The sequence below is a fragment of the Myxocyprinus asiaticus genome, chromosome 26 (assembly GCF_019703515.2).
Source record: "Myxocyprinus asiaticus isolate MX2 ecotype Aquarium Trade chromosome 26, UBuf_Myxa_2, whole genome shotgun sequence".
Lineage (NCBI taxonomy): Eukaryota > Metazoa > Chordata > Actinopteri > Cypriniformes > Catostomidae > Myxocyprinus > Myxocyprinus asiaticus.
The window spans coordinates 42,398,703-42,412,322 of NC_059369.1; the positions used below are offsets into that span (position 1 = coordinate 42,398,703).

A 13,620-nucleotide genomic window follows, 5' to 3' on the forward strand; every position below is an offset into this window, starting at 1 on the left:
GCGTTTCCATGGCAACACACTCCATATGAGATTCCACCTATATACCTTATTTTCTTTACGCATCCTTTTATTTCCTTCCTCTCTCTCTCTTTCAATGAGAATTGTTCGACAACTGTCCATTTTCATTTAAAAAAATACACAACTTTCAAAACTGATGTGTTATTTTATGTATTTAATTGTATCCACTCATGTTTGCCAAGGAGCATGAATACTACTATTGCTCATACATATATTTATTTATTTATAAAAAATAAAAAAATAAAAAATAAACCCAAAGAATGGAAATTAAAGGGATAGTCTGAGATTTTTAGAAGAATATCTCAGCTCTGTAGGTCCATACAATGCAAGTGAATGGTGATCAAAACTTTGAAGGTCCAAAAGGGACATAAAGGCAGCATAGAAGTAATACATAAGACTCTAGTGGTTTAATCTATATCTTCTGAGGTGATATGTTAAGTATGGGTGAGAAACAGATCAATATTTAAGTCTGTAAATCAACAAGTTCACGTCCACATTCTGGTGTGGAAGTTACTTTCACTTTCACATTCAGCCACCTACTGGTAGGGGCATGTCAAAGGTAGAGACTTACAGAAAAGAGGACTTAAATATTGATCTGTTGCTCACCCACACCTATCAGATAACTTATGAAGACACAGATTTAACCTCTGGAGTCGTAGGGATTACTGGTACTTATAAGCTGCTTTTATGTCCTTTTTGGACCTTCTGAGTTCTAGTCACCATTCACTTGCATTGTGAGGACCAACAGAGCTGAGATATTCTTCTAAATATCTTAAGTTGTGTTCTGCAGAAGAAAAAAAGTCATACACATCTGGGATGGCATGAGGGTGAGTAAATGATGAGAGAATTTTCATTTTTGGATGAACTATCCCTTCAAACTTAAAATTGTCCCACACCATTTATATTATGGAGAGGAATGATACCTCAAAACACAGGGCTCATTGAGGAGTTTGCTATTACTTTTCTATGTGATCAGACACACAGTTTTCTTTGTTTTGTTTTTTGGCAGAAGATAAAACAGAAAATCCCATAGTTGAAGAAGGGACCTGAACCATATCTATATACAGAATAGTATAGCGACTTAACTTGGGCTCGTTTGACCTGTGCCAGCAAGTAGCCAACCAGAACACCCTAGCAATCACCAAGAAAACCCTAGCAACCACCCAGAATACCATAGCAACCACCCAAAACAATCTAGCAACCACCCAAAACTCCCTAGCAACCACCTAGAACACCCTAGCAACCAACCAGAAAAACATAGCAACCACCCAGAGCAACCTAGTAACCCCCAAAAAACCCTAGCAACCACCCAGAACACCACAGCCACCATCCATAAAACCCAAGCAACCACTCTGAACACTCTAGCAACTACCCAAAACCCTTGCAATCACATACAGTAGCACCTCACTAAAAACATTCGAAACACTTTAGCAACCACATAGCAATACCCTCGTAACCACGCATAGCAGCCACCCAGAAAACCATAGTAACCATGCAGAAACTCAAATAGGCCACTCAGAAAACCCTTGCATCCACCCAAAACACCCAGGCAACCACCCAGAAAATCATAACAACCACCCAGAAAACCCTTGCAACCACTCTGAACACCCTAGCAACTACCCAAACCCTTGCAATCACATACAGCAGCACAACATTAAAAACATTCGTAACACTTTATCAACCACATAGCAATGCCCTGGTAACCACCCACAGCACTCTACCATTGTGGCAAGTGAGTTTTGCACAGGAAGCACCATTCACCTTTTCTTCAGAAAATGTACAGTTAAAATCTAGTTTGTGGTAGTCTTGGGTAGCCCTTTAGTTCTCATTTCATTTTTATATTGATTGGTTAACTGCTCTCTCTCTCTCTTCCCCTCTCTCGGCCTTCACTCACCAGCCACTGAGCTTTAAATAAAGACTTGATCAGATCATACAATGAGGTCAGTGGGACAGAGCGGGAGGGAGGGAGGGAGGTGTGGGCGAGCTGGTATTGATCTGCTGTCTGTTAGACTTGTTCTACCGTCTAAACATTATTGATTACACTCTCCTCAAGCACAAGCTCCCTGTTCAGTTCTCATTTTAAAGCTATTTGTTCCTCTTTAGAAAGGCTTTAGTCCACTTGTAAGTCAATACACATGAAAGAAAAAGATAGTAACACATTGTTTTACATCATGCACGGCGTATGTGTGTGTCTCAGTGTGTCTATACAGGTATCTACAGTATGTCTATGCTTCCAAGAGAACGAATTAATACGTTTTAAAAGTGGATATAAATATAATACATTTTAATGAACATTATTCAATTATTAAATCAAGTAGTGTGCTAGTGTTAAAATTCCAGTAGTTTGGAGAAAACCCATCTAAAAGCTGTAAAACTTTTAAATGTCTGAATATTGAATAATTCTTAAACAAGTATATCGATTAAATGATGATGATGGTGCTAGCTAGGCGAAGATCATCTGATGTTTTTACATGAAATCTGAAGATTACCCCCTGCTGGTATCATTACATAACTGCACTTTCCTGTCACTGCAAAATAAATCAAATACAGTATATCAACCTGGGCAAATACAGATATATCTGATAAAAAAAAGTAGCTCTGAACTTGAAAGGAATAATCAAAATGAAAAAAATGTTTATGTAGATGAGAGACAACACACAAGTGTTCAATATTCAGATTTAAATTTGTGATGAAGATACATTTTTCATTTTACCATTTAAAATGTGCTTTATCAAGGTATATTTTTCATGTCAACAACTGTCTTAAGGGCGTTCCTACAACTTTGGCCACTTTTAGTTCTGGATTTTTATTAAGTTTCATAAAAACATTTTTCACACTCTCAATATTTTTTTATTTTTATTTGTCTTCTAACATTGTCCAACAGTACATACACATCAGAAATGTATAACATTTTAGTCATTTGTGTCTGAAAGTCATGAAAATTCCCACCACAGTGTCATTTCCAGCACAACTCAAATTCTGTATTGTGATCAACAGAATTCAGCGTTGGAAATGACACTAATGGAAATGACATTTTTAACATTTTTAAAATAAAATATCAGACTCCTTTGTCTTGCTAAGGCTAATTTCATAGCCATAAAAAGCTTGATTGGAAATGACACCCAATAAAAATACTCTGCTCACGATATTCTGTATTTACCTTGTTTTGTTGTTTTTTTCTCTCAAACATCACTTGTCTCATATTCCATCTCAAGCATGACACTTTTCTTGACTTGGTTAACAAGTACACTAACTTTTGAAGAAAAATGTATTAGGGGCAAAATTGTTTGGTGTGGTGGAAATAAGTCACACCTGTGGGACAGCCGTAATTAAAAATAAATTAAAAATTATAGAAATCAATAAATGTTGAAATGGTTATATATATATTTTACTCTTTTTTTATATTATAAAAATTTTTAAACCTGTAATAATTTGTATTTTTATAATGGATATTCATAGATTAATGAATAGTAAAATCTATACACACAAAAGGCATCTGAAAAGTGCAAAATATAAAAGATGAAGGCCTAGCAAAAAGTTTCCAATTCAGTTTTAATGAGACCTTCATATAACAAAAAGGAATAAATAAAAAAAATAAAAATGTTGTTTGTTTTACTAAAAACAACCCCTGGGACATAAAAGTGCCCAAAGTTGAAGAAACAACTTTACATGACAATTAAGCACCTCCCTCCCCCATTCTCAAAATAAATAAAAATAGTTATATATTATTTACACTGTAACATATGTATACTTTATGGTACAATTTGTTGTATTTCCTGTAATTTATGCTTATAAAAATTTTAAATTGTGTCATTATAATACAATAATTGTCACTGTATTACAGTAATGATAATGAAAAAAACAAATCCTAAAATACCTTAAAATACCTTTAAAAAAATGGACCAGGACTCATAAAGGTAATTAGAATTTTGGGAGGTGGGAATGGTGCTTAATTGTGATTAAAATAATGAGATAATACAATATATATATATATATATATATGTGGTCCAAAAAATAGATTTCATTTTCTTTATGCAAAATATAATTTCTTACTTTTTTCCTTTGTTTTTGAGGTGGAATCTAACCTGGACATGTTTTCCAGAGACTCACCATAATATCAGTTAAATTGTTTGGTTCACTTTACTAAAAACTAAATTGCAAAACATTAACACGTCCAATAGCCTCTTTCATCTTTCCTTATTTTGTGTTCACAGGTGTGGTTTTAGGAGGTAACTACCCATAGCGGATCATTGTTGACCTTGAGAAGCAGTGTGCACAGTCTCTGCAGGATGTTGCATTGGTGAGGCAGCGTTTCAGGGAGTATGTAGTCCAGCGATCAGGCTGCGACCTGTTGCCTCTGCCTGCCAGACTGGTGCAGGAAGCTCTGGGCAGTATGAAGGATGTTGTGAAGGGACCAGGTTCTTCTTCCCAGTCATCACACACATAGAGTTTAAACAGCAGTCTGAGGATCCAGATGGCCATGATAACCCGTACAACGCTGTGCTGAAAGGCTACGTCAGCCGCAAACGTGACGAAACCATTGCCTTCCTAAATGAACGAGACTTCACAGCCAGTGTGATGTGCGAGAGTGCACAGTGTAAAGAGTGGTTAGAGAGGGACTGTTGTCTCATGGAGGATCTACCTCAGCCCACAGCCTCACGAGGAAGGGCCAGGCGGACACCTACCAGAGACCCATACAGCAAAGTGCCCGGAGGTGTCGCCCTCAGATAACAGATGAACTGACATGCCAGTGCCTAGAGCCAAAGAGTGTGTTTACATGCACATAGGGTTGCCAACCATCCTGTATTTAATATAAAGTTGCGTTCTATATGAAATCCATACAGGATGTCGTTTGTCTCGTATTTTAGCATCTCATATCCAAACTGCTGAGAGTGTTTTACAAATAGAGAGAAACGGACCTTAAACACACACCTTTCACATGTTCTGCAAGAGAGGTTCAGTAAAGGTGAGAAAAAAATGCTTTATTTTTTGTACAAAAGTAGAGTGCAGAACAGGTTTAGTTAAAACGCTTACTGTGATTTTCTTACATTTCCCTTGTGATAAACACTAGCCTATTTACTTGCATCGACGTTTTGTTTTGGTTTCGCTATAAGTAATGCATAATTTGAATTCATTTAAACAGAGCTGCCCAAATGGCCCGTGATGACCTTTTATTTGGCCCCCTTGCCATAGATAATGGGGGGGGAGGGCATTGATGGAATATGCCATTGATGCAGCTCTTCGTTTTTAATTTATCTATTTGTTTTAACATTTTTTGTTGTATTTTTGCATTACAAATGCCATATTTCGGCAGGATCTTAATAATAATCATATTTTGGAGTCAACGAAATTAATAGGCCTATCAATTTTTTCATTTGCAGAAATGTGCTTCATAGCTTTTATTTCCTTTCATAATGTCAAGCATTCAGCCTTAATCGCCTCTTAAGAAAAGAAGCAAAAGTACAATTCATGTTTTTGATATCACAACAGGAAAACAGGTTTAATGTCAAATAAAAGTAGGCTAAATGCAGCATTGTTTAATTAAATAATCCCATTACATTTGGCAGTCCCAATAAATGGTAATACTGTGTGAAATCCAGGACAGTGTAGCATAGGTCTATGATAAGACATATATTTAATATCTTCACAAAACAAAACAATATCCTACTTGATAGTATTACATCAAGCCATTGTATCTCCATCTCTCCAAAACTCCGCAAAACTGCACAGAAGTACCATGTGTTCACTGTGAGGAGATGCGCTGTTCTTAAAGAGACAGTAACCATGTTTTAAGAGACACTTACATTTAGTCGTTTAGCAGACATTTTATCTAAAGTGACTCACAAATGAGGACACAAAAAGTTTGGGCACCTCTGATTTAAACTGTCTGATCTTAGTTCCAAAGACTCTGTGCTGTCAGTAAAGGGTTACATTTTGACTTCTGGGGTCATGTGACCAAACAACATGGCGCCGATCACAGCCGTGTTTGTCTTTGGGTGAAACGGCAACAAAACTACATCTGGTAAGAAACCTAATGAAGTTTTAACATTAAAACCTGTTTGAGTCAAAAGATTAGTGTCTCTAGTTTCATCCGACATGCCATTTTTTAAATTTGAGCGATTTATTTGCGGAATGCCATGCTGCATAACACAATGTACATTAATGTGTACTTTAGTGCATTTCTTCCTTAGAAATACTATATTAACTGTGCATTATCACATTGAGATGCAATGGGTTCATCCAAAAGCGGAACAATGTTGCTTTCAGAGGCTTTATAAGGAGTTAGGATGAAAATAAGGTGCATTTCAAACTGTTCTGAAACCAGTGCAAACAGACAGCACACTGGTGGTTAAGTCATTCACTAAATAGGGAGCAAGGGATCATCCTATAGCTTTCTATTCATCCAAGTGCATTGACATTTAACATTCGGTCAAAAGTTCATTTTCTGGCTGCAGATGATGTTTGGACCACTCAACATGTTTGGCAGACATGGGACAATGATAATCAGTGCATAGATTCAGAATTTATCATGTATAATTTTATTTGAACATGGTTGGCACTGATGCTGGACATTACTTGTATCAGAATAAATTATGCTAATTTCTGATTGGTGAAATGCTTCAGCACTGGCTATCACTTGTTTGTTTGACAGTGCAAAGAAAGAACATTGGACATTAATTTTTAGGAAAACTAAAAAAAAACATTTTTTGCATATTTATTAGGTGCTACTAGTTACAAATCAAAAATGGAAATTTAAAATGCACACAGCAGTCAAGCTTGGGTCTCAGTAGGTTATAATGCATGATTGCTTAAAATGGTACTAAGACTTGAACTTAGACAGTGGCCCTGAAAGTGATAAATAGGCCTACTATTTTAACACATTAGTCAAATACTGTCTACAAACTGATGAGCCCAAGTTTAAATGGAAAGCAGGTTAGTTGAGCTTTGAAAACGGAAAAGGCTTAAGCTTAATTATAGGGAAGAAAACACTTGACAGAAAAATATAGTCTTTCTCCATTGATTGCAGCTTCATACTTTAAAAAAGTATTTATTAGAAGTCAAGATTGATAGAAATTTGGTTCTTCCTGGTTGTTGTATTAAGGTGGTTTTCATTTTAAGCATTTTACGTTTTCGCATCCATCCGCAATGTTTTTCAATTGTTTTCCTATGTAAACAAGCTCTAGATGGACCTCTTTAACCATTATACAGCATCTCGAGCAGGAGCCCATCTGAAAATAGAGTCCCTTATTTGCCTGGTAGAAAGTTGGCAACCCTACATGCACACTAATATGCTTATAACTGCCAAAAAGTCAGTTTATTAAAAAAATCTTGTAATCAAATGTAAACAGATATGCACACAACACTTGCGCACATTGGATAACCCGGTAAAGGTGTTTACATGCAACACAAAATCTCAGCAATGGGCAAAAATCCCATTTACGACCTTACCCTGATAAGGAAAGCTGTTTAAGGCGTTTACATGACCGCATACATTGTCAGCTTACTAAGCATAATCGATGCAATACTGTGCATGTAAAACTACTCAATGAACTCAGGAATGATGCTACAACTTCATTCTTATTTGTTAGAATGGAAAACATTTTCAAACTCTTTGTTTACTTTGGTTTATTATTCTACAAAGAACACCATTTATGCTACGGAGATTAATGATACCTCAAATCGAGTGGTATTATGAGGAGTTGGCTTTAAGTTCACCTGGTGGGCAATAAAACAGGTGAAAAACCTCATAGACTTACACCGAAGGAGGGACCGAGCCATATGCAGCATTATTACATTTCTCAAACCTGTCTACACTCCCACTTTATGGTGTTTGATACGGTCTTGAAACATTCAAATTTAACATAAATGTACATTTTAAAATGTTTTCTTTAAAGAGGGTTTCTTACATTTATATAGTACAGTTAATTTGCAGTGTTGTGTTTGAAATAACTTTTAATCTCTTTAAAGCAGGTGAGTTTGGATATTTGTTTAATGATATTAATGTTAATAGCTTTACCAGTCGCAGTCACTCATTAAAATCAACAAATAGACTATTTCACCTCCTAACATAGCAGTCCTCCACTCTTCAGTCACCCGGACAATTGCTTAATATTCAAATTTCCATTTATTTCATTTCTAGCTTATTCCAAGCATTGACACGCTTTCACAGGAACATCAGTGTAACATCTGTTAAGGAGTTGAAACTGTTACATAAGCTGTTTGTCTGACATCCAGATCTCTGTGGCTAGAAAACATAATGAATATAACACATTTGCTTGTTGCTTTTGAAGCCTAGTGCATAATATTGTCCATGTGGTCCTCATTCACTGAGTGTGGGTTCATGTGGATATTTATTTCAGATAAGTATATCTAAACTAAATCAACTACAAACAGAAATGCATTTGATGATGAAATGCACATTCCTTAATTCTTTATAAATTCTCCCCCAGTTCACACAAGCCAGCAGCATGCTAGTCTAGTCTTCTATAGATTTGATGTATCTCTCATAAGCTGCTTCATCCATTAATCCATCCAATTCCTCAGGAACAGATACAGTCATCTTCATCAGCCAGCCTGCAAACAAAACGCACACTTCATTGAAATCCATTACAGTAACAACTCAGAAACACTAGAATTGTTAATGTGCATCTATATTATAATACTCTTATAGCAAATCAACAATGTACCCTCTTATGCTCAGATTTTCAGTGAATAACTGGCTTTAGAAAACATAGTGCATGGAAAAGAGCAGCGTGAACATTCTGCGTAACTTCTCATTTTGTGTGAAGAAAACTTACAGGTTTGGAACAACATGAATGTTCATTTTTGGGTGCACTACCTTTTACCTTAAAAGACTTCAGGCTTGTTTGAGTCAAGATAAGTTAGGATAAAGGCATCCCAGGTCTCACCGTCTTTATAGCAGGACTTGTTTACCAGTCCAGGGTTGTCTGCCAGGTCGTGGTTAACTTGCGTCACCTCCCCCGTCAGAGGAGAGTACAACTCACTCGCTGCTTTAACACTCTCGAGAGCACCAAATTCATCTACAGCACAAACAGGGTGTACATAACCAAATAAAACAACAGCTGATTATGCATTACGCTCACCGATGCTTACAGAACAATTTTATGTAAACGTTTAAGAAGCAGATATACCCGATTGTGATAACTTTGTGCCAACTTCAGGAAGCCCACAGTACACTACGTCCCCCAGTGCTTCCTGAAAGCATCAGAACACAACTACAGTGAGTATACCTCATTTAATGTTTATACAAACCCCGGGGTACAACAATAAAGCCATTACAGGGCTTCACACAAAAAACAAAAATCCAGGACATATCAATTTCAACCCACAATCAAAAGAAAAGAAAGCCTATCATTTGGACCATTAACACCTTTTGCAATAAGACATCATTTTCATGACAAGAAGGCACATTTTCCCCAAATCCTCAGTAACGTGTCCACACATTTTACTTGCAATTCCTATTATTCTCATCGTTGAAATTCCCATTATGGTGATTTTCATTTGATTGTCTTTACTGGAATAGGGTGAATATAAACATTTACAAAAAGCATAAATTAAAGCAGTACAACAAATTCTACCATTATGTATGAATATTTTATAATTTAAATAAAATAATTCTTCATCATTAAATTTTTTTGTTGTTCTGCATTATGGTAACTGGGGTGCTTAATTATTGCGAAAATGTCATGGTTAAGCAAAATACAACTACCTTATTTGTTTTTATTTTGGGGATAAAATATGACAACTCGGACAGGGTCAGAAATTAAGCGGGGGCACAGGCAAAAATGCCACTGAAAGGGCCAAAAATGCCCCCTAAATTCAAATAATGGGGAGAAAAAATTATTCCTTTATTTAAGCATATTTATATATGTGATAAACTAATGTTGACTGATTAAATGGTTCGTTTGTAAGTGATTTAACCAATGCTGGGTAGATTATTACTGAATTGTAATCAATACTAATTACAAAATATATGACACAAATTGCAGTCAGTATAGTAATCTAATCCGATTACTTTTGGATTTCTTCCATCCTAACTCTTTATTTGAGTTTATGTTTGAGTTTAACAGGCATTTCTTATGGAAGTTTCTAGAAATATGGACCTGTTGGACAAACGCCATCCATGTGTGGTAAGAGATCAGGGCTGAATTTCTCAAAAGCATCCCAAGATTAAATTGATCGTAGAGACCATTGGCGCCAAAGATTTCTACGATCTGTTTAGGCTTACGATGCTTTTGGGAAACGCAACCCAGACCAGTTATATTTAAGAATGAATGTCACAAAAAAGGCCTCAAAGTTATTACTAAAGCAAAAGTGCATTCATTTACATTTTTAAAGCCTAGTGCAAAAGCAATTCACGAAACTAAAACTTTACGGCGCTAATTGGTTTACATTGTGAATATGAAATGATGTGTATTTGGGCATTTTGTTGGACAAAACCCTTCCAAACACATAGCTAATGACAAGTATAATTTCATATGTGTGCAATTTCACAACCCTCCCCCTCTCTTCTCAAAACACTCCCAAACGTATTTTGTAGGTAGACTGATTTAGAGTGAAAAATTAAAAAAGTTTTAAGTTTTTTTTTATTTACTGTGATCAGTAAATTATGAGCAATTCAATGCCGTAGCCTATTTAACATGTAATCCATAAAAAAGTAACTAATTCGACCACAAGTATTTTAAAATGTAATTTAACCCAATTAAAAGTACTTGATTTTTGTAATCTGATTACGTAATCCAGATTACACGTAATACGTTACAGCACCGGATTTAACAAGTTAAAATACAATAACATGGATGGTGATCCCTTTATGAGGTTTTTAAAATATATTTTTGACAAAAGTTCTGATTGAATTTAAGAGGTAAATTCTCAATCTAGTAGTTCATATTGAGAATGCACTGTATGATGGGGGCGGGCAAATATTGTCTATTAATGGTTCCCAAGGTTCACCCACCCACCTGAGCAAAATGACTAATGCCCACGGTTGCCAAGCCACTATCCACACGAACCCATTCGTGTTTGTCTGTGAACTTCAGTGCTGCAGAGATACAAACAGAGAGCAGGTTTGTTTGGATCGCAGCTGGATCAAGATAACAGGTAACCTAGACAACCTAAATTTAACATAACTACACTATGTCCATAAACATGCTGTCAATTATGCATGTAATGTTGTTAACTCGGATGTAACTTGATTGATCACTGCCAAAACAACACAACAGCACTATAGCAATATTTGTAAGCGTTTTCCACTCTACTCTCCAAATATCAAACGTCAATATAAGTGTGATCACAAACTTTTACGCGTGGCACCTATAACCATTCATAAGTGTGGATACCTGCGCAGGATCGAGTGGTTGTGCTCAGCGATCTGTTACAGCATGTCCTCACCAACAGTCTAGCTTGATTCAGCGCGTTTCTGTGTGAAATTCGAGGCAGTGAGGAGGTCAAACTTACAGAAGCACATCGCAATACTGTGCACATCGCCATTTTTTCTCAAAGGCGCACATGAATGGACGTCGGCGCGCTACGATGATGTCATCATTCGAATGGAACGTGCGCGCGAAATATGTGTGATTGTTTTGGAAAGAACTCAATAATTACTTACAAAGAAAAGCTATGATTCTTGTTAACTTTGAAGAAGTTGATGTTATGCTAAAATGTCTTTCATTTGTTGGTGATAAAAATATCTTGTTTATATTTGATTTAATTATTATAATTGCCCGTTATTTTATTCATAAAGTCAAATGGAATGAAAAAATGCCAAATTTTGAACAATTTAAAATCGATGTTAAAATATATTTAGAAATAATATCCAAAAGTAGAAACTTTAAAGCAAGGAAAACTTTACAGCTGTTTAATAGGTATAAGTTGTTTTTTTTCCTGTAAAATACCTTTCTTTCTTTATTTTTTCTTTCTTTATTTGTTTTATTAATTTTTTATTTATTTACTTTTTACCCCTGACATGTATGGTTATATGTACTCTTGTATGTAAATTATGTTTTGTTCTTATTAAAGTTCATTAAAAAAAAAAGAAAGAAAAAAAAGTATTGCAATTAAAAAAAAGAAAGAAAAAAAGGGGGAAAAAAGATAAGGCGAAGTATGCGTGAGAATTCTTCTTCTTCTTCTTCCTCTTCTTCTGTATATTGGCAGATCGCCCTTATTAGCACATGACAGCTTGGATCAGAAACTCAGATTCGTTTATATCTTATATTCCACTTATTTTTCAGGAACCTTAATATTGCAGTAATTGTATTATTTCCTATTTCTAGATTTAATATATTCTTTAGTGTTAATACTTGTTCTCCTATCCTCCTCATTTCCTCCAATAACATTCATAATTCCTACAGTGAATAATCACATGTTCTACTGCTTCATTCTGTCCACACCAGTTGATGTTTGGATATTAACTGCAATGTTTTATTCAGACCTGTATGCCCCAGCCTTAGTCTTGATATTATATTGTCTTCCCTTTTATTTCTTCCACTGTTTCTTCCCTTCCCAACCTTTGCTTGAATTGCATATAAATGTCTTCCTTTAATTTCATCATTCCAATACTGTTGCCATTTCTGTAGCATCTTTTGTTTATTATTGATTTGCTTTCTGACCTACAATGTGATATTTCAATTTCTACCACCTCTTCTTCCATACCTTGCTTTGCTAATCTATCCACTTCCTCATTTTCTTTAACTCCCACACGAACTGTAACTCATTTCCACGTTGTTGTAAGATGTATACCTTTTGAAGAATGTCCAATATTATATCTTGCCTTGTTTCTGAATGTTGTATGTCAAGACTTGCTAATGCCGAGCATGAGTCTGAGCATATAATCGCATGATGTATTTTTGAATATTTTATCCATTGTACTGCTAACAGAACAGCCATCAATTCTTCTGTATATACCGATACCTGGTCAGTTATTCTTTTCTTCTTTGAGATCTTTAATTTTGGAATAGTAACTGCAACTCCTACTTGTCCTCCATTTGGATTTTTTGAAGCATCTGTGAATATATGAATATTATTTCTGTATTTTAGCCAAATACACTCCTTTACTCTTGTTACTTCCTGTTCATCTTTACTCTCTTTTTGTCTGGCCTCCAATAATGTTAGATCCACCGCTGGTTGTGGAAGAATCCACAAAGGAATTGGTGTCAGTACCACTCTTGGTGCATACTTGTATGTAGTTAGACCCATTTCATTTATCATCTCTTCAATTATCCACCCAAAACTGTTATGCTTATTCATCCCCCTTTCCCAACATGTCTCTAATATCTTCAGCGTTGGATGTGGTGCATCCTGACTTTTAAGGTTTGTCCAGTACATTGCCATCAGTTGCTGTCTTCTAATATAAAGAGGCATTTCACCTGCTTCTACCTGTAGTGTTGAAAATGGCGTTGATATGCTCCGCAGCAAGTTCTTAATGCCTGTGCTTGAATCCTGTCCAGTTTAACTAAATGGGATTTTGCTGCTGTCCCATATGCCAAGCTTCCTTAATCTAATACAGATCTTATCATTGTTATTTATATTGTTTTTTGCGTGAGAACTCGCATCACGTGTGACATTTTAAACATCAAAATTTTA

At 35.7% G+C, this 13,620-nt stretch overlaps 1 protein-coding gene across 1 annotated transcript; it reads right to left on the reverse strand.

Annotated features, from left to right (window-relative positions):
* Positions 1-8,120: 8,120 nt before the first annotated feature.
* Positions 8,121-11,565, reverse strand: gcsha (glycine cleavage system protein H (aminomethyl carrier), a). Its single transcript, XM_051656546.1, has 5 exons — positions 11,379-11,565; positions 11,001-11,080; positions 9,171-9,234; positions 8,928-9,059; positions 8,121-8,592 (listed from the first exon to the last, which is right to left on the reverse strand). Exons 1-5 carry the CDS (start codon positions 11,527-11,529, stop codon positions 8,495-8,497), a joined length of 525 nt encoding a protein of 174 aa, XP_051512506.1. The 5' UTR covers positions 11,530-11,565; the 3' UTR covers positions 8,121-8,494.
* Positions 11,566-13,620: the final 2,055 nt, after the last annotated feature.

Excerpts from the sequence above, each read along its gene's own strand:
- gcsha (XM_051656546.1), bottom strand. The coding sequence starts at position 11,529 with ATGGCGATGTGCACAGTATTGCGATGTGCTTCTGTAAGTTTGACCTCC. Across the intron at positions 9,235-11,000 it reads GCATTAGTCATTTTGCTCAG|GAAGCACTGGGGGACGTAGT; the intron begins GTGGGTGGGTGA and ends TGATGCTTTCAG. Across the intron at positions 9,060-9,170 it reads CACAAAGTTATCACAATCGG|ATGAATTTGGTGCTCTCGAG; the intron begins GTATATCTGCTT and ends TTTGTGCTGTAG.